The 22,595-nt window shown below is 38.1% G+C and overlaps 1 protein-coding gene across 2 annotated transcripts in view; it reads right to left on the reverse strand.

Annotated features, from left to right (window-relative positions):
• NAV3 (neuron navigator 3) overlaps nucleotides 1–22,595 on the reverse strand; it is a 258,103-nt gene that overhangs the window by 99,474 nt on the left and 136,034 nt on the right. For both annotated transcript variants that reach the window (XM_065743241.1, XM_065743240.1), the window contains exons 9-12: nucleotides 20,197–20,312; nucleotides 6,724–6,832; nucleotides 5,908–6,291; nucleotides 2,560–2,679 (exon numbers count right to left, since the gene is read on the reverse strand). In XM_065743241.1, the coding sequence (XP_065599313.1) occupies nucleotides 2,560–2,679; nucleotides 5,908–6,291; nucleotides 6,724–6,832; nucleotides 20,197–20,312 (729 nt within the window). The remainder of the gene's footprint in view (nucleotides 1–2,559; nucleotides 2,680–5,907; nucleotides 6,292–6,723; nucleotides 6,833–20,196; nucleotides 20,313–22,595) is intronic.

The following is a 22,595-nucleotide window of genomic DNA, read 5'->3' on the forward strand; positions in this document are numbered from 1 at the left end:
AAACATCTCCTTTAAAACAAAGCACGAGTCTCAGCAATTTCTATACTATTTTTTCACCTGATTTCATATAAATGCGACATGCTTTGGTGAAGATCACAATAAACAGTTTTCTTAAGTGACCTAGAACAGGTTTTTTTGTGATTCATTTTGGCAAGCATATGTTTTGCTGTCATTGGAACTCATAAAAATACTTGAGCTTTTCCCACTTCCTTAATACCTTCTTGCCACTTCAAGAATAGCATACACTTATATGTAAAAAAAATGTGTCAAACATGATTAAGGTTCTAAAAATCAAGCACTGAAATGTCAGAAAATGACAAAATAGTCTAATATTTATTTTAAATTCCTGGTGCCTGTGCATCATGACTAAGTTTTTATTTTTACACGATAACAAATAGCATGTACTAAGGCATCCCATTGAAAGGGTCTAGAAAAGCACAAGCTTTCATTGTTTGTATAAGGGTAAACTGTTGGTACAAAGTAAATCCAACTTCACATCTATAGGCTTTAATTTCTAAAAAATGACTCGAAGAATTGCTCATGCAGTTTAGTAATGTCAAGAGCAGTCTGAGAATGTACAGTGAAGACGAAATATATGTAAATTGTTGTTGAGATCAAATAATTCTTTCATAAGTATGCATGAATTCCTATTTTTTAAAAGCCTTGCATCTTGCAGAACAGTGGTCAGCTATTCACTCAAGACCCAAAATAATCTCCTGACAATTACAAACTCTCTGCTTCAAAATCTAACATGCAAAAGACTCAGAGATGAAAGACTCAGAAACAACATAGTAGTTTCGGGCATGATATTTTTTAGCCACTCTTGACAAGTCTGTATAAACAAACCAAAACAGATTTATGTACTGACAAATACCAGACAATCTCATTAATTGAGAACTGGTAACTTCTCTGTATTTTCATATCCAGAACATACTTAACTGCACACTACACAGAACAAATTAACTCATGCATTACTAAATAACACATCAAAGAAAAACAAACACAAAGGCTTTGAGTGGCACCTCGGGTTTGAAGAATGAGAAGAAAATTTTAAAATCCCTAAATTTGGACTTCATTTTTTCCAGGGAAAATGTGTGGTTTGAAATCTGATTCTGAGTAATTCATGGTGGAAAAAGCTCTAATAACTTCCCATCCCAGATGAACTAGATATAGAGAAACATACGAATGTGGGCATTAGCAACATTCTCTGTCTTTAATTATTGGAATCTTATCTCCCAAATTGTCCACCATCTCTCCCACTTTATGCTTAAGGTTCTTGTTCTCACGTACAGAGCTCCACAAAAGTCTCTCCTGCCCACATTTCATTTTCTCCTTATGTTACTGTCTGAGTTCTATCCAATTCATTTTACTTAAATGTCTACTAACACTTTTCTGGTCTTTTCATCACATCATTGCTTGTGTTCCAAATAACCAACACAAACCATCTAAAATCGACTTTTTCTGCAAGGTCAATAGATAAATAAAGTCAGCTAAAGCAATCCTCTATTTTAAGTAACTGGAATCTCTAGAAGAAAATTATGTTCTCTATCCTACTGCACTGCATGCATTGTTTAACTAATGCAGACTATTCCTGACTCATGTCATAGACATATTTTCACTGAAAAACTGGGGGAAGTGAAAATAATATCAAACACAGCTTATTGTCCCGAAACTTCAACTAGCTTGCTGGGTTTACAAAACCAAAGCTGCTCCACAAACCTTTCAACCCTTCTTGATTAAACACATTGATTTTAAAAGGATGAGATCGAAATCAAGCCCCTAAAACTGAAGACTGCCAAATTTCACAGCTGTTCCTTATCTCTGTGATTGTCTGACCAAAACCTCAGAGCTGACAGCTCTGTGATGATGAAGTCCTGCAAAAGTTAGGTTATGCATCTGTATTTCCCAGAGATGGACACAAGCCACCAAATGTGAAAACACTTTAAGATCAAGGAAGAGAAACAGAAAACTCTTGCCTGATCTTCAGAAGTACTAGTGGGAGTACATTTTTATGCTCACACCTATATATACATGCATGAGGGTATGATAATGTCTGTTTTCACACTGCATAAACAGTGGCATATAACCCCATTTTATCACTTCCCACTGCTCAGGGGGTAATATAGGGGAAGAAGAACAGGGTTCTGACTCCAGCCAACTCCAAAAATATGTTCTGCCCCATTTGTCAGGCAGAAGCAAGCTGCCTGCTGCCTAGGGACTGTGTGTGTTTTCTCCATGTTCATCTACTGACAAGGCAACCCATAAAAATCATTCCCTGTTTCAGAAATTCAAGTTTATTGGTCTGAGGTCTGAGCTGCTCAATAGTCTCTCACACCTTCAAGGATAAATTCTTCCTCTGATTCCCCTTCCCCTGTGAGAAATTAGCTTTTTCCCCATCCATTTCAGCTTTTGGGATGTTCAGTGATCATGCATCTAGCCTTTGAAGCTTGCTTTCTCTTGCTATTCCTTATGAGCAGATCAATGATATATTAGCAGGTATGAAGGATGCAAAATATCTGTAAAGCTCAGATAGGTTTTTACTGTGCAGAGCACCATTACCTGTCTGCATCAACGGTCACATCATGAACCCCTCTCTGAATGACATCTCGAGAGGTAGTTAGGTCTGGTATTCGGTTCAGACTTCTCGTATATAGGTTGAGTCCTCCATCTGTCATATACCTGAAAATAAATGTGTGGTCAATCAGTGGGAAATGCAGCCATCTGCCAACTATGTTTCACTCTAAAGTTAATGGACTGTGTAATTCAAACACTTAAGGTAAAAACTGTGCTACTAGATGTAGACTTAGACTAAATATTCTCAGCTTATGGGCTCAGTGAAGGGAGATAAGCTATGTGCTCATTTTCTAGGATCATTTGGTAAGAGTAACCTGTTTAGCCAAAATACATTTAAAACTGAAGCCATCAAATACATTCATAAATTTGAAGTACATTTTAAGTACTGCAGTCTTGTCAAAGAATAGCACTAGGTGCAAGAGAAAGCAAACAAGCAAACAAAATCATTCATCTAAATTGGAACTGAAATTAAGAACCTAAATCCACAGTTGCTGCTGAGATGAACACGCCCATATATGAATAGATACCACCACTGAAACCCTTATAGTGGTATTTAAACATCTGTTTCTGTGTTTCCTTTGCTTGATTTCTACCACTTCATATTATAGTGAATGACTAATGAATTGAACAGAGGGAATAGTGCTGCTTACTCAGTAGAGAACCGTTAAAGAATTGTGCATTTCAAGCAGCAGCAGTAATTTCTGGAATACCTACCTATAGTTTAGTTATCTCTGTGAGATTTTTAAAATGGTGCTTGTAACTGAGCATTACCATGAAGTTCTCCCAAGATCTTTCCATTATTTTCTTGAAGGATTTTATATTAAACTGTTTGTCCTCAAAGACTCTTGATTTTTACATCTCCCTCTTGTTTTTCGGTAATTGAAAAATGTTGGCATACCCCAGTGAACCCACTCAAAGCAAATATACAGCTTACTGAAATAAGAGTGATTGTCAATGCTGGGAGAATGTCTAAAATGATCTACAAAAGTTCACTCCCAATTCAAACAATCGTTAACAAAAGTTTTCCTATAGCCATGAAATGATGCCATTCAAATCCATCTTTCAGCCAAAGTGTGTGTCCAAGTACACAAACACTTCAATAACTCTACACAGACTCTGAAGCACAAGCCAAAGCTCATGCACACCACTGGTGCTCCAGATGTAGTGCTGGCCCTTGCCCCATGTTTCCTTCTGGAGCTCATTTAACATAAATCAACAGATCTCTCAATCCGGGAGACTGAGAAACTGATGCAGCAGCCCAGGAACACCCATCACCACCCCACAATGTGAACTGGTCCAGACTTAGAGTTAAAGCTACAGTAGGGAAGCCCTGTGAGACACCAGCAGCTTGGGTCAGCACCATGTCCTGGATGGCAGTCTAATGTACATTAAAACACAATGGATGAGAGGTGTATTTAGCAATACACTCCAAGGTTCTTAAACTGCATATTAAATATTGCTGTGGTTTGAGTGAAATCCAGTCTATACGGATTTTATACTCTATAACTAAGGTCTGAATGGAGAGATATTACAAATCTCTTAACAGGCCTCCCTCACACTACTTTCTAATTACTGCTGCATTCCTGTCCCCAAGTGTTTAAAGTAATTAAACTAAAAATGGAAGAGGAATAAAGAAGATAAGACTTCACATGCCTCAATGAATTCTGAATTTTCTGAACTTATTAACTTGTTTTTAACATTTACCACACCTAAAAATGTTAACTGAGCACACTGTAACTCACTGTCTGTTGAGTCATTCTGATGCAAAGAAAAGTCACACAAGATGACTATATTCATTCTCTAAGGTGATGAGCTAATTAATACAACTCATCAGTCACTGCAAAGAATTCCACCCTCCTTCTTTTTCTTTTAAAATAAATCCATGCATCCATTAAAGGCAGAATTTTATTTTCTTTATTAGAAAATGTCTTCAGACATTAAGGTATTACATTTTCAATATTACTTTTCTCTGCTTCTGCACCGTAGTTAGGACTTACTCTTAGTTTTCTTTGTTTCATTGTCTTTTCTAGCACATGTGAACATGGTATTCCATCTGTCAGCCACTAATGCTACAGTGTAGGCCAGCTTATCAGTAGTCTTCCTTTCATATATATTTGAGACAGTGCATCAAGACATAGGAATTCGCTTTCTTTACAGTTATGGTATTTCTAGAAATTGGTGTTTTGGTGCTGCTTGAGGTGAGACAATAATCAAGACAGAGGTTGTTTTACAAATTTAGATTTGCTTTTAGTAAAGTTTCAAATCTTATTTCATCAGGTACCGTTCTTTAATCATAGCTATACTTCAAATTAAAGATTAGACTAACAGTCTTAAATGTACACATAGTGAAGTAGTGCAGTGCGACAAGGCCATTGTCTCTATGGGACTTTGCAACACTGAACAGCAACTTATATATGGGTAATACTGTAATATGTCTTGTTTTTAAATAATGCTTTAGAACATTTAACATACACAAGAGTGAAGTACATGCTAATATGACTGGTGTAAGAACTGTTCAATAGTCATTTGAAACTATGTTATATATATTTTTTTTCTCAACATAAAGACACTGTAATATATATACTTACAAATCAGTCAGAAACTTACTTTTCAACAAAATGAAAACTGAAAAAGAAAAATAATTCTTTTACAGAGAAACTCAACTTCCACACAAAATAAGTATTTTGGCTCTCCTCTTGGTATCACAAGGAATGCAGTACCTCAAAGTCAATCAACTGATAGGCAAAAAAATATGTCTACAAATAACTGAAAGTCTTTCTCCTGGATAAACCAGGACAGTAACCAATCTATTCTTGCATTAAAAGATATTCCTCCAGCTCGGATGATACGCACAGCTTAAAAGCTGTAGTATTGGTTTGAAACACAGAGTATACAAGGCAGTATCTGAAGTAGTTAACAGAGAAAGTCAGGCCTGTCAGCAACTTCTTTTCATTATCTGGGTCCAATACCATATCTACCATCTCAAATAAAACACAAAAATACTGCCAGAAAACCCATCTCAAGGCAAGTAGTGAAAACTGATGGTTTACCAGACAACTAAAAAATTCCAAAATGATATACCTGTGCTCTTATCAAAGTTCACTGAAAATTCATATTGATGTGAAACAGAAGGATCAGGATTTGAAGGCAGGTGGGAATATTGCTGGCAATTTCGGGGCTTATTTTTATTATCATTATTTCTAATACACACGTTTTTACGTCGCAGCTATATCTATAAGATGCAGCTTCCATCTATGTGTCAGAGTTTTTCAGGAAGATGCCAATGAACTTGCCGATTTGGAGTTAATTCAAATAAAAGAAAGTGCTGCTTACCCACTGTTGATGTCATCTGCTCTGAGACTTTTCCCAAGGATGTCTCCATCACTCATATAGCCACCAGCATCAACTTCAGAGGACATATCCAAATCACTGCTTCCCTTCTCACTCACATCAATCTGTGAAATATTTCCAAGTCGAGAAACAGCTGCTCGGCGAAGAGGGGTGGTATACATGAATCGAGAAGGATCTGTGTGGATGAATCGACTCGCACTGCTGCGAGGATACCCAGCACCCAGGGACGGGGCATCTCCTGCCTGTAGTCGAGGGCTGGCCTGCCCGAGCCTCCAAGTCACTGGGGTGGACCGGCTTGTCAAGCTTGGGATGCTTCTCCCATTCACCTCTGTTGTCACAGTGCTGTCAAAAGTTGTCTCCAATGTGCTGTCAAAACAAAATGGAGAAGTCAGAATGCTTTTCCTGTTCCTGAGAAACAAGGAAAAACAAGGGTTGGGAAGACAGATGGAGTATTAAAAAAAGTTGTGTGTCTGTGTGTGTGTGTGTTTGTCTGTCTGCATGCACAAACATTTGTGCAATAAAAATCTTTACTTGTAAAATAATCTAGAATAAATTTTATACACTATTAAATAGATGTATATATGAAGCAGCAACCATCTTTGTGAATGACTGCATAATACACTGTCAAAAAAGTATAGTAAAGTCACTTATAAGTGGCTGAGGGAGTCTAGAACTAAACAATATGGATGGTGACATAATTAATTCTCCCTTGTTAAGTCTTTAATTCTAATTCACATAGCAAGTAATAATACACTTCTATAGTCTGATATTTAAGTAGTCTGTACCAATGCTGCATACCTGTGGCTTATCTGTGTTCCTCTAAGGCTGGACATAGTTTCTTCCAAATTCTGCCTCAGGTCTGCTATGTTCTTTACAGTTCTCATTCTTCTTGTTTCAGGGTCTTCCCCTGGAAGAAATCAACAAAAGTCACATAAATTTCAGCACATACAAATATATCAAGTTAAATAAAGAGTACACACAGATAACGATATGTACATATGATTGTAAACACATCATACTCTTCAACTTGATAAAAAATAAAACCTCTTCCTTTCAGTAATAAAAGACACACACATTGAAGAGAGCTCTGTGAAGTATTCCTGATAGGACCCAAATCTATGAATGAAATTCAGATTTAGAGTGTCTAGAATTTTATCTTCTACAACCAAAGCAAAATGCAACCCTAGACTACTTGAGACGTTACACACCACCTTTTTCCTCCTGGACATTTGTCATGGTTTCATGATGTCACAGGAAATAAAGCCGCAGTAAATCTGTATTTGGAAAGAACTAGGACAACTGTTACAGGATCTCTTCTATATGCACTTAACATACAGGCTATTTCAAAGTACTCAAAGTATATTTCTTGAACTGTAATGGCTTGGTTTCTGAATTATTAGATTATTCTTAATATATTTTACTTGGAATAAAACCACTTCAAGCATGTGAATCGTTTATACAGTTATAAAATTTAGCAACCTTCAGTAGGGTTGTGACAGTCTAGTCTGGTCTTCTGAAAAGTAGAGCCCACAGAACTTTCGAATCATCTTTATAATCACATTAAAAAATAATAAAAGAAAAGTCACATATTTGGTGTTACAAATCAAAAACATAATAAGCCTGAAAGAAACATATGTAACAAAAATTTTGAAGTCATATATGAGGAAAGATGAATGCATGTTTTCAAACATATTCACATATCAAGGAACATTAATTCAGTCTTTCAGGGAAATTAGAAGGAAAAGCTGTGACAATATAATTTATTTCCAGTATTCTGCTTCTGGGTGTGTCTCATAAGTGCGACCTTGAAGACATGAACATTCTAGCTATGTGTACAATGGTGAACACGATGTGTAAATTTCTTTTTTACTCCATTCATAACAAATTTCATGTCATACTTCACTTTGTCAGTCCTTCTCCTCATTATGGAAAGTCATCTTCAATTACAATATCATGCAGTCACTAGACACTTGTCTAATATTTAACTCCAGATTCCGATCTTCCCATCCAGAAAAGTCTATTTTATTTCTGGAATTTTCATGAAATTGAAGAACTGTTTCATCTTTGAACACATTCATCATGTGACAGTCTTGCAAATTTAAATTAAACACTATACAAATTTCAAGATCAGAAATCTAAGCAGAGACAAAACACTGTGTAGCACTATGATACTGCATATTAGTAAAATGTAAAATACACATGGAGATTGATATCTAAGTTACTGCATTTCTCATTCTGTTGCCATCCCCATTCTTCCCATGTTTTTATGGGGATTTATATAATTACAAATGCAACAAAGATGATGTCTCTGAGGAAAAGCATGGTGTATCATCTAAATGACTGGAGTAGGGGCCTGGGGATGTCTGAAGACAAGAGAGCTGGGAAATATTCAACATGGTTTTAAGGAAAAAAATCTGATAAGATAATCTAAATGCAACACTTGTTTGAAGATGTGGGTAAAATATACAAAGCTTAAGTTGTATCAAAACCACAAACATTTGTTTAACATGGATTTACAATAGGCGGTAGTTTAATACAGACAGACACACTTATTTCAAATACAAGAGAACCTGCAAAAGGAAGTGGTATTATTTTAACCACTTAAGATCTTTATTTTAAATTTTGACTGAAGTATGAAACCTTTGAGCTCAATGACAAACTGAATTGCTACGGTGCTCTCCACGTTTCTGTTGTCTGCTCACCGTGCAGGCACTTAAGAAAAATCCCAACTCTTGGCAGTAAATGGAAATATGCTATTGCATATAAATTCTATATACCCTTTCCTTCTTCTCTGATAGCCTAAGGATGTACAGTACTATTCAATGTCCTCTGCAGCTGTGGTACAACATCAAGCTTGCTTTTCTAGCAATGCCAGTTTGAGGATTTTCCATCTACCCCACCACTGGCTATATCTTCTGCTCTTTTTGCTCCGGCCAATAGTTGTTCAGGAAATTGTGCTATCCTGATTATTTTATTGCTCTGAATCAATTTCACAGGTATTTCATGGTCAAACAGTCCATAAACCTCTGTCTTGGTGGCATGCAACTGACACTGGGGCAGGGACAAGAACTACTGCCAAACTCTCTATCTTGCCTTGATGGCATACCCACCCACAAGATTTTGCTCCTTAAAATATGACATCTGTGTGCATTGAAGGAAGCAAATGTTCATACTCATTGAAACACTCCTTTGTTTTAGGATAGGCATCTGTTCAGTCAAGCATCATGCTGATCAGTGTATGTGTGGATCCCACGTACTATTTGTAAAGGTTTCTGTGCCATACTGGAAACTCCCGTGAGGCAGAAGAGATCATTCCAAAGCTGTGCTGGAGACCATTATGTCCTGTTAGATTGAGCCTGCTGTTAAAAGCCCAGACAGCCCGTCCAGGACTACCTCCAGGCAGATACCTACAGTGCACACAGTTCTTCACTGCCATCTTTCTTTGTCCCTTAGGCAAATGCACTCAAATTCACTTTCAGGAGTGAAAGTGAATCTTCTTGCCACAACACTTACATGGGAGAAACCCCCAGGCCTGTTCCCTGTCTTGCCTCAAGCTAGAAGTGAATCAGTAGCTTGCTGGTATGAGACAATATTCTTTTAAATACAGAAAGAGGAATCTTAGGGTATAAGCAGGCAGTATTAAGGCAAAACAACTATTTACCTCTGTATTTATTTGAGGAACTGAATATAATCTGCATATACAGTATCTTTTCCTTTGTTTATTCTTGCCAGTTGCCCTTTGCTATATGCTAACTCTGCAAATCCTTGCAGCAAACATGACAATAACTGTCTTTTTTAATATATAGTGCACAACAACTAGCATAACAAAGCCTTAAGGTGTAATTGCAATAACAAAAGAAAAAAAAGGTATACATGGTAAACTGACAAAGTATATTTTCACAGAGAATGTTTCATCTTCAGACAGATAACATCATAAAAAGTAGCACTCATCTCCTGGAAAGGTGGAAATTTTGAGGTGTAATCTCTTTTGATGTCTCAGTCACACAGGGGTCATCTCAAAATCATTCCACTACTGGAAAAGACAGAACTGGAATGTTATGATTTTATAATAATATGTAGTGCTACATATGAAATCCCCATTACAGTAGCTACTAAGTGTTTTACAAATAACTATTTTTTTTTCTCTTAAGTGTAGGTTGACAGCCTTATGCTGTACCCCTCATTAATAAGTCAGAAAATATAAACAACTGAATATGATGCTCACAAAATTTCCTGTGGTGAGTGTGAGACCCTAAGACCTGGTTTGAACCTGAATTAATTTACATTTTCAGGACAGCGCTGTCACTCCTAATGTACATGAAGTCTTCTTCCACACAATAAAACATAGGGCTGGTGGATAATTATTCTGAAAGTTAGCTACACCTTGTCTGCCAGAAGAGACACTATTTGCTTACTGTAGAAGGACTGGGACGCAACGGACACTCAAAGAGATCCCAAATTCCTTCTGACACTATTATAATAATAGGCACTGCTGTCATGCAGTCTACCCATATTTGCATGCCCTCACATATCAGAGATGGTTTGTAATCTCAAGTGACTCTGCTCTGCACACAAGAAAAGTCATTCTGCTCCATGCACAAAGAGGCTGGGAAAAGAAAGACTATAACCACGGCACTGTGAACATTCTTCCAAAATACTGTTCCTCCCACAAGGAAACTGGATATAGATATTTTACTGACCTCATGAAATGTAATCTCCTTAAATCACTTGTAGCTTCATCACTTGCGTTAAATATGAACATTCCAAAAATTTGTCCCCCCAAATTCTTGCCTATCAGTAGTGAAACATTACAGCTTCTCAAGTTTCTAAGAAACACTGCTCGTCCATTGTGTGAGATACACAATCAAAATAAGCATCTTATAGAAATCAATAATCACCTAGGTTAAACTTTTGCATTTACTGTTCTGAAGGTTACCCATACTGAAGATTTAAAAACAATGTTCACAACCATTTTGGTACATGCATGCATGTAACTAGAGCCCAAAGCAGATAATGAGAGAATAATAATTGCATTAATTTTGTGATTTTCACAAAAGGATTCAAATAATAAGCAGCTCCCCAGAGAATTTTTTGCTCTTAAACATTAACTTCATTCACAAATGAGAGCACCAGTATCACTCTGCAGGGGGGGAAACTGAGGCCCACAAAGAACAGGGATTTGCTCAGAGAAAGCTGAAAAGAAGCAGAAGGTGAAGAGTTCATCTGCCTTTGCTAACGAGCCTTTAATCTCTACAAGAAACCTCTTCTAGAATACTACTATAGTCTAATAGGTTAGGCATAAAAAGAGAATGCTTGTTTTCTTGTTGTTTGGAGATTATAGCTTTCTACATTACGTGTACACCGAATACTTTGTCCTAAATTTAAACAAAATCAAGGCTAGCACACCCACCAGAAAAAAAACCTCCAGGCCAGACACTGTGTGTGACCTTGGAAAAACAAGAAGAGACTTAAACCATTTGATTGGCTGAAGAACAAAGCTCTGGAAATGAACACTTTGAGCACTGAGAGATGAAAAGTAAAGCCAGTAATACAGAAGCCTTTTGAAGAACCTATGGCAGTGGACTTCAAATGCTCTCTGGCAGGCACTGATATAGCTAAAGTGTGAAACCCTGGCACTAACAATTCCTCATATATGGATGAAATTATCAACAGAGGGAAGGGGGGAGCAGTTATGGACAGTTTGTACGAAGGCCAAGACACATTTGCTGTAAATTGGAATCTGAAATTCAAGGCTTGGTTTAAAAATCATGGGAACGAATGTCATGACATTAATTTTGGACTGAACTAATAGTACCTAAGTGTTTCACCTTAATTTCTTCCACCACCTTAAGAAAACTACACTCAGTTATTCACACGCTGTTGCTGCCCACACACCCATCAAAAATGATTTAGACAACTGTCTTCATTTCATAGTCTTTGGAGATAAGAGTAAGCAAACAAGGAAGAAGTGACCAGACTCAGTTTTTGCATACTATTGCAAACAAACCCAGTTCTGTCTCATGAAATCACAGTCAAGATCAAAAATCTGCTTCATGCAGAAATGTGCTAACACAAGGGTCTCCTGCTCCCTCTGATTTCAAGTCAACATTAACTTACCCAAAATGTCAGTATAAAGGACCTGTTCTAAGTCCCCCAGCATCGTTATTATGACATCTTCATCCAGATGCGCAGTTCCTTCACGCAAGCAGCCTTCCTCCTCCTCCTCTGCCCAGTTCCTGCTGGGGAAATGGGCTGTGCAGGGTATGTTTTCATCGTCTGATTTCTCCCTCTCCTGATTATCAATACTAAAACCTTCATCTGTACACCGGTCTCCAAACCTCCTGGAGCTTCTGCTTCCAGCAGGTGGTAGTGCTTGGAATGCTTGGGGTCCAGTGAGGCCAGGCTGACAGAGGGAGTGCACTGAGCGTGAGAGTGCCTTTGAAAGCAAGCCTTTGCGCCCAGCTTCTGCCTCCTGCTGATGGTAACTCTGGCTGGACTTGGAGGCGTTGCCAAACCAGTTCTCCCTATATGAGTGTCGCCTCTTCTCCCCCTCACTGATGAGCGTGAGGTTGGTTAGAGACTTCTGCTTCTGAAGACGAACGCACCCTCTCCTAACCTCCTTGCCTTTAAACACCGACAGTTCAGCAGATCGCTGCATCTTCCCAGCTGTGCTTCGCCTCACTCGGATTTCATATGCCCTAGATGGGCAGCAGTTCAGTTCTTCAGCACACTCTGGAGGTGACCGTTGCAGCACTGCATGCTGCACATCCCAGGGAGCACATCCTTTCACGTGTAATGAAAAGCACAGCTCAAACCATGCACTGTACAAACTGTAAATGACTAGACAGGCACAGTCATTTTCTTTAAAATTACGCTGCTGTCTCTGCTAAGCCACTTCTGTCACATTAATCGGCAGTACTTACAGTCATTTTCACTTGGATTTCTCTCAAGCAGAAGAGAGTTGATCAAACACTCTGCTCCAGCACAGAAGTAATCCCAAAAGCCAACCGTGTTTTCCCCTATCCATCCAATCACCAGTCTCATCGGAGCGGTGGGCCTGCATCTCTGTCTACGGCTGCTGCACTCTGAAATCCGAAGTAGGCACGAGTGCTATCTCAGGCGATTTTCCCTCTCTCACCAGATCATGACTGATCCTGGAGCACAGCTCTTCACTTCAGATGGGCTGACACAGAACTGCAAGTACAGCCTCCACGTCAGAGCTCAATAAAGAGCCAAAATTAACCACTGAAGCAAAGCTCTGCACAAGCCTCCTTGCATTTTAGTATTCAACCTGCATTCCCAGATATATGACTCTTCTCTGCTACTGCAGCGAATGCTGCTGGCTGCCATGGCAGCAAACATCCTCGTGAATTAAACCGAAGACACAGAAGCCTCTGCCTAGTTTACAGTGCCACAGGTTTCAAGATACAGCTCCACCTGAACGGGATGCTACAGTAACAGACTTAGCTCAGTGCAAATGCTATTTTCCTCACAGAAAGGTAAGGATGATGAACTATTTCTTCCATATCACTGCTACTCCCCCGTGCAGAAAGCTAAATGCAGATTTGCAAACGGACCTTGAGCCTTGCAATTTCTGTTATAAATTAAAAAATGCAATTTCAGATCATAAGGAAGATAATAAATGGAATACAACAGCAACTTCCCAGCAAGATTATTTGTAGAAGGAAATATTTTGTTTCTTTCAACTGAAAATATATCTTGTTTGCATCTCTGTAAGGTTCAGACTCTACTATGGAATTAAAAAGCTGTGATAAAATTATTGTTTCACTATCTTCTGAAGAAATCTTATTAAAAGGAATAGTAATTTTCATATAAAGCAACTCGATATCATGTCTGAACTAAGTTGTTAAGTTCTAAGTGTTGTTTTTAAATAAAACATCAGGAGGGAAAGAAGACTTTATGTTTTAATATATGCCTTTTCTCACAGGGAAAAGATGCTAGCCCCAGAAATGGTAGAAGGATAAACAAAAAAACTCCTAATTCCTATATACAGATTTCCTTATCTAAGGACAACTGATGTCAGAAAACATTATGTAGAATTCTTCTAACATGATTTTTTATATAGAAATATTCCACTTCTCTCAAATCCCTACCTGGGAAGCTTTGACAGGGAGGTAACCTTTGAAAATGTCACTTTAAGAATTACAAAATATTCAGAGGAGTACAGGAATAAAGGGGTGTAAGGAGAAGCCTCACTGTATTTCTTGCATTTCCCTGTCTCAGTGCAGTTTTTAAAACATTAGAAAAATGGAAGAACAGGAGGGGAAACATCTTAAAAAATGTTAAAGGAAGACTGCATTTTTTCCTGGTTAACCCTCATAAACACAGAACTAACCAAGAAAAGAGTCAGCATTCACAAGCAATGACAGTTTTCCACACTGAATCACTGGCACAAAGACAGAGACTACAAGAAGAGAGCCCACTCCCACTTCCCACAGAGTCATGGGCCCAGAAGAAAACTCCTGTCACCCTGATAAGACAAAGTCTCAAATGTTACATCTGCCACTTTTCCAGCAGGGAAACAAAAAGCAACATCTGGAGGGTTGCAACACTGACATTTCTCCCAGTGTCTGCTAGGTGTAGTGACATATGCACCCTTGGAGGTTTCTGCAAACATACTCGTGCCCACCAGCAGCCACCAGTGGAGATGCTCTCAGTGGGGCTCCAGCTCTGTGGGCAGCACCAAGCATTGCTCTCTTGGGGAAGCACTCAGTTTTCCACACAGACACACTGGACACAGGAGACCAAAACTTGCCTGGCAGATTTAGTTCTCAGAGCTGCAGCAGGACACAGGTCATGGGCCAAAGTCCAGGAGGGATACAATGCTCGGGCTGTGTGGAAGCCACATGATTGTAGCTGGCAGCTACCCTTTCCTTGTGCGTGTTAAATACACAGTGAGAAAAATGATGGGATATGGAGGCATTTGGGCTACTCACACAACCTTCATTCAGCCCTCACACATACAAACATTACACTACAGCCCTAAATTACAAGAGTATACAAACTTTTCTTCCATGAATCCCACTGCCTCACTTGACATACATATGCAAAGAACACTGGATTTATCATCCTACTCCACCACATCTCTCTGCAGTTTGTTATTTGACAAAACATAACATTGCAGTGTGGAAATTCTCAGGTTTCTTTATTGGAAAAGACTTTTGTAAAGCTCATGCCTTCATTTTCAATGTATGAATTGTAGCAATGAATAAATAAATCTTTCTAAACCAACCACACAGTATGGGAGACCAGAGAAACACAAATATCATGACAGAGCATTATTCCCCAGCTACCCTGCAATTCAATGTATTCCCCACCCAGCACACAGGAACATGGTTAAATAAAGAATAGCACAGGGAATTTCCCCACTCCATCACAGTCAGCATAATGCATGACACTATTTTTACCATCTCTTTCATAAAAGAGATTATAAAAATGATTTTAAGAACTAATAAACTTGGGACAACTTTTGCTGTCAGATAAGATGTTCTTTGAAGTCTCTGAGCATCATTTGCAGTTGTAGAAATGAATTATGTAATAGATCTGCAAATGCATAACATTAAGAGTCTCTTCAGTGAAGCTTACTTGAAAAAAATTGGTAAACTATTTCCATACCTCTTATTTCTTTTTTTCCCCCATTTCTCTATTCCTCTCTTCTCTTTAATTCTATTTCAGAGCACAAAAGAAGCGCAGTAACTTAAAAGCTTGAAAATTGAATACCATTACAAGAATCCTATCGTTGACATTAGCACATAACTCTTAAACTAAATTTCTCTCATTTCCGTTTCATCCCTCAGATTTTTTTAATAATTTGCCAATATTTGTAAATTTTTGAATAATTGGTTAAACATTTTGCTTTACACTATTTGATTGAGTAAACACTTGCTAAAGCAAAGCATTATCACTGATTTCATAAAATCATACTTTGTAGTTACAGATATATACCATTTTAAGTGGACTGTTAAATAATTAACTTACTGACATCCTTCCCCAATAAATTTGCAGCTGAAGCTGATAAATGGTACAAATACTCCATACAGAAATTTGTGTCAGGAAGTTTAACCACCTTAATCCTGGTCAAACCATGAAAATCAAGAGCCAAGCTGGATTCATTTTGTTAATTTTTCTTTTCATTCTAAATTTCAAACCCTGTCTGTAAAATTTTACTCTTTTTTGCAGGGGAAAATAAAATCAAAACCTGAATAGTCACACTGAGGCAACTGGGACATAAATTACGTGCAAGGAGGAGTGTTCATACATGAATCCAAAACAGGTGATTACTTAGGACTCCAAAATTTCTGTCTGGGATTTACTGGACTCAGGTCTACACAATTTTGTGCTACATGTGCAACAAAGCTAATGAACTTAGCATGCACCTAACCTACTGCATGGGTGACCCATGGCTGAAAATCTGCTTTATCCCAACTGTAACTGGCTCAGTAGGTACATGGGTATCACTGGCACAGTGACTGCAAAGGTGGTCTGAAGTAGGCAGGAAGTGTTATGCCTACTGCACATATGCTGTGCTGCTGATCTGCACGTGCACCATGGAAACACCTGTAAAATATTCACCAAAAAAGAAAGGAGGGAAAAACTCTGAAGCACTTTAGATCACAGCTGGAACACATTCCCAGCAGAGATGGAGGAACTGTGGGGAAACCCAAACTTAACAGTAGCTCTACCAAGAGGCAGAAGTGGCTTTAGGCGTAAGTCATGTGGGAAATTAGCTACAGCAGCAGGCAGGGAAAATCAAGGAGGAAAGGCACTGTTCAAATTAACTAACAACTGCTCAGGGTTCACGTTGGCACCAGTCTCACCATCTCCTCCACCTTCCAGCTCCAGCCTCCTGTCTCATGGCTCTACAAGTAAAACCAAGTCATCACTAGCCCAGTAGCAGATTGGAAATAGGCAGGTTGCTCCAGAAGTAATGCCCCCTATTTACTGCCGCAGAAACTACAACAGCTACAGAAAGCACAAAAAACTGAAGCAGCAAAAACACTATTTTTCAAAACAGTCACACCCATTAACTGTGATTGTTCACCACCCATGAACAAACGACTGCATCCTACACTCATAAAAATCTGCATCAGCAGAGGTGACCCACTGTCACTGTCACCACTACTGAAACACACCACCCATAACCTCTTCGTGTTCACATCCACAGTTTTGAGCTCCATAAAAGATCAGCAAGGATCAACATCTGTCAATGGGTGCAATTTTTTCCACATACAGGAAATTCTACGACATCCCATTGATTCATATGCACTTTCATATCAGATGTCACTCTGTCAGAGTGTCCTTCTACTGCCATATGTCACATGGCAATAAAATGTAACAGAAAATTGGTGGAAAGGTTCAGTCTCTACTGCCATACCATCAACATCCACCTTCAATGTCATGGGCCAACACAATAAAATAGTAGGCATTACTTTCAGAGCAGCCCTCATACATGGAAAAAGCCAGATGCACTCAGACTTTGTCCCATCCTTTCATAAGCTCTGAGACAGAAGAGAGGAATGCCTTTTAAATAAAAAACTGCCCTAGAAATTGAGGAAGACAAAGCAGAGAAAAGCTGGAAACCACCCCTAGAGCTTCTCACTTTTCCTCCCTACATTTTTCCCTGTTACCACAGTTGAGGAAATGCTGTGATGTGTACATTGCTAGGCACAGAAAACAGGGCCATGACTAAGACAGTTTACCACTGGAACAAGGGAAGTCATTTTAAGAATTATAATTATTTTGTTTTCATCCAAATTTTGCCTATGTTACGGAGAAGTTACTGCAACATTAGTTTAAGACTGATTGGCCGATTCCACCCTGAAGTAGATTAGTAACTCTGATACAATCTGCTTGGCTAGTTAAGAGACAGTAAGCTTCAGCCAACAGGCAATAACAAACAGGAGAGTGTAATTATAACAAAAGTAGTGAAACAGTTTATACAATTATATCGATTAAGATAACTTTGTCTTGAACATTTTGGCCTGACTTACCAATATTTGGCACCATAAAAAACAGTAAAGACTGCTGAAGTGCAAGATATAAAACGGGTGGGACATCACTTTACAAACCTTCTCCTACAGCCTTTTGGTTTCCCTTGTATGATCTTCATTGATCCAGCCTACCAAATATATTGTATTAGCATGTTTGGCTACCAATTTAGAAAAGAAGCCTGAGATAATATAGAGACTGCACTCACACAAAACAACAGTGGAGGGTTTCTGAGAAAGATAGTAGCCATGCAAAAGACTTTTTTTTTCATGCAGGTTCACCAATGGCAGAGTCATCAGTGCCTTGGTGGTAGTTCACCAAGCAAACATCTACGTATTCAGTGAATGTAGAATCTAAGCCATTTATTCTTTATGCTGTTACAACCAATTATAGGTGGCACACATCTGTTTTCCTCTGCACAAAGGCCCTTAACCATATTTTCCCAGTGATTCTGCTTTGCTGCCTGTTATGTCAATCAACTGCTAATGCCAGAGTCTGAATAATCAGCTTAGAAACATCTCTGATACCTTGTGCCCTTTATGTTTTTCTCTTCTTTTTGATGCTGTTCAATTTCTGTTCAGAACAGCATAAGGCCAGGAGACATGATATCCTTTTTGATCATTTCAGCAGGTACTGAACTGATTTCTTTTTAATCTCAGTAGATAATTCCTTGAAGCAACCTTTGAATTGCATAAGTGTTTCAATTTATACTCTTTATACATACAAGACCAAAGAATCTGTATTAATTCAATTTTTTTTTTCCTTAAAGAAATACTATTGTAAAATAACTTTAACAGGCACATGTCACCTGCAGGGAACACTTCACTAAGCTTCACGGTGATGTATTTATTATAAAAGCTGATTGTGCAAATTATGGATGTTAGACTTAGGGAACTTTTGAAAGCAGTACGACAAACGAGGACAAAAGCTCAATGTCAGTATGAATCAGCTGAATGCCAAGGCAGTCCCACAGATCCTGGGCATCTGATTTCCCTTCTGGTGGAGAGATAATTTTAGACTGATGTGTCAAATGAGTATTTTAAAGTGAGTTATATCCTGTGTAAGAAATGCATGACTCGTTCTAAATTTATTTGAGTGTTAAAAATTTAGAGCAAAATGGCAAAACTAAAATTGAATCCACAGGGACAGGATTTCACCTTTTATTCTTGTAAAAGTGATACTGAGAATAAAAATGCTGATTAGAAGGAAAAGAAGAATAAAAAAGAACAACTCTGTCAAAGAGTCCTTTTGAAAGTACTCCCACACAAGCCTGCAATGCAATTCAATCCTGATGAAGAAGTCAGCTATGACACAGTTTGCTTTGCATCCGTAGGCAGTTATGGCCAGATCCAGGGCTAATGTAAATCAGGAAGTCTTTGCTGACTTCAAAGGAATGATTAAAAAAAAAAATCCCTCACATTTGTAACCTAACAAGGGAAATACAGCCTTTACTCCAGTTTTACAAGGAATTGCAGAACAGAACCTGCACCAGCTTAGCCTTAGCAGTTAACTTAAAAGACAGGTACAATAGTAAGGACTTGTTCATTTTCTTGTTTACTGAATAAAGATTCATTTACAAAAGAAGATGATAATCTTGTGTCATTATTTTTCAGATCTGGTGTCACGACTCAATCTGAAGGTCTTAAATGCAACACAGTGTCAAACATCCTGAAGTACAATTCCCATGGCTGCTCTGAAGCATTTAGTATAACTCTACCAGTAATAATAACTTGAAACCCTCACTTATGAAAGCCCATTTTCTGCAAAATGATGAAGGAGCAGAACAGAACAGAAGGAACCAGTCAAGGAACTGGTAACCAATTCCATCTGTGGGAATAGAACAGAGCTATGCCAGGGGAGGTTCAGATGAGATAGAAGGGAAAAATTCTTTACTGTGAGGATGGTTGAATGATGAAACAGGCTTCCTAAAGAAGTGGTTGAGGCCCCATGCCCATCAATGTCCAAGAGACATTTGGACAATGTCCTTAATAACGTGCTTTAATTCTTGGTTAGCCCTGAAGACGTCAGGCAGTTGTACACAATGATATTTGAAGGACCCTTCCAAATGAAATGGTTTCTATTTTGCATTTGAAATAGTAACTTGTGTGTGAACCAAATTTTCCGTATACTTAAAGCCACTCATGAATAGAAGTCAGAAATATTATGTCAGTGCATTCAAAGCTCCTGGTAGGAAAACAAAAATATAAACAAAGAAGCACACCATTCGACAATTAAGGCTTTGTCTGATTTTTTGTCACTTACCAGATATCTCCTCTAGGCACTGTTTGGCAGTCTTACTGAATGACAAATCCATCTTAGTAGGACTGGTACAGGAATCAGCAGGTGGTAAAGAGGTACTGTCATTTTCTGAAAGAGTTCTGAAAACAAGCAAGATGGATTATTATCATCTGTCATACAGGTATTAACGGAAATGAATGCTTGCTGAAGTTCCAACTAAAATTATATCACCATGTACATCCTAGGAAAAGACATGGTGCACAAACCATGAATGTCACATTCTTACTGACATAATTTGACTCCAGTTAGACAAATTTGCAACTCTGTCTCTTCAAAAACAACTCAAGAGTATAAGCTGAGAAGTTTGGAACCATTCTGTTTCCTTACTTTTTCTTTGCAGGAGGAGTCAAGCCAATATAGGCAAAATCCATTTAAATCTGTTAAGTCACATAGCCACACATATAGAAGGGAAATGAAAACTTGTATTTGATTGCTGAAATACTAAGTGAGAAAGGCCATGTGTGAAGAAGATTAGGCAGGAATGGAATGGAAATCTGGCTCAGATACTTAAATCTGTGTGCAGCTTCTTTTGATAATGCTCCTTATATAACTCTGGGGAAATGGAATAATAAAAGTGTTTCCATTTACTTACTAATAAATAGTCCATATTTTCTGTGATGGCATATTTCTGTGGATATCAATGGTAAATTAAAATGGGTACACTTTCAGGACACAGTTATTTGCCATTACAAAATGATGAGTAGCAAGAAATACACAAATACATAGATCATAACACAGAACATAACAATTATTATCTCTTCCTAAGGAAGAATTGTAGCATAACTAGATGATCTTCAAGGTCTGTTGACCTAGGCCATTCTGTGATCTCTCTTACCCAAGCACTATTCAATTACGACAACATTAAATAGCAACCTGTACCATATTTGCATACGGTAACAGAATGCAATTGAAGATACCAGCTACTTTTCAAAATAAAACATAAAAATTTCTTCAGTTACTAATGAAGTTTCTCCAGCTTTTCCGATACGAATAACATACTCAGTCTTCTGATTCCTTAAAAGACTGGTTAAACATTTATATCTTAATTTTAAAGCACTACATTTATAGCTCAAGACTTGAAATTCACAACTGTGCTTTTAATGACCAACTAAACTGTCAACACACAAGCATTTAACTTATCACTCAAAATAATTATATTAAAATATATTTCATAAAATTACTTTCTTGTTAATGTTCTCTTCATTATATATTGCATAGATTTGTTCAGTAATTTGTGACAGTAACTGAGGGAACAGATATATGCATATACAATGGAGCAAGGTCTGTCATGTTGACATCTGTTGACTGTAATCCTTTCAATCATTTAACTCTGTCTTTACCTAGACACAAACAGGAGTATAGAATTTCTTTCTTATATCTTTCTGCACTTCAGAGATTCTGGAAATAAACGACTGTCCTCTAAAAACAATTTTTTGCTTCTCTTGTCTACTGTTTCTCTTCGTCACACTACTGGAAACATAAAGGCAGCACACTGTGCAATGTTAAATATGCCCTACTGACCTTGAATGTGACTTTACATTTACTGTATGAGGACAGTGATCTCAGGAACAAACTAAAATTTCACATTCCCTCCTGCTTTCCTGTCTTGCTTCAGATCATCAAAATGAACGAAGGACAAGCCTACTATCACTGAATGTAACTTTGAGAGACCATGAAAGCTCCATCTGGGCTTTTTTGTGACACTGAGTGCCGGATCAGCCCAGGACAAAAGGTCAGTCCAAAATCACATCTCAGAAAAAGGCACTTACAATAATGGTAAAGATAATTGAAATGTTCTGCTCTCTTTTGATTAATCTCAAATAGCTATGCTACAAGAGCTTGAGACAGAGGAAGGCTGGAGTTAAGAGGAACACTGGAAATGTTCAGGCTTCTTTTGCTCTCGCAGTAAGGGCCCGCAGCTAGGTGAATACAGTTCAAGTGTTTCTAGCCACATCCATAAATGTATATGGACTTTACATCAGTACAATTCTGGGTAGAAGTAGCAGCAAATGATCTTTTTCACCTTCTGACCTTATGGCATTGCATTCCAAGTTGTGCTCAACCATCAATCACTGCATTAACCCATACAGGGGTTATATAACACTCCCTGAATGACTGAGAGCCTTACATAAGCAATTTTCTAAGAGAGAATTGAAAGAACCCAATTCTTATTTATTTGTCAATCTGTAATTAAAAAAGGGTTAAGTGGTCTACATTCTTACTGGACACCAGTATCCAACATTTGCACTTCTCTATCTAGTGAATAGAGAAAAAGTTAAGCACAGAACTTCAGTGATATGGACTGCCCTCTATCAGATACTATTGTCTATACAATTAACAGGGACAAATACACAACTCACTAC

Source organism: Cyrtonyx montezumae, unplaced genomic scaffold (genome assembly GCF_038088225.1).
Source record: "Cyrtonyx montezumae isolate F1298 unplaced genomic scaffold, pur_monq_1.0 scaffold_3, whole genome shotgun sequence".
Lineage (NCBI taxonomy): Eukaryota > Metazoa > Chordata > Aves > Galliformes > Odontophoridae > Cyrtonyx > Cyrtonyx montezumae.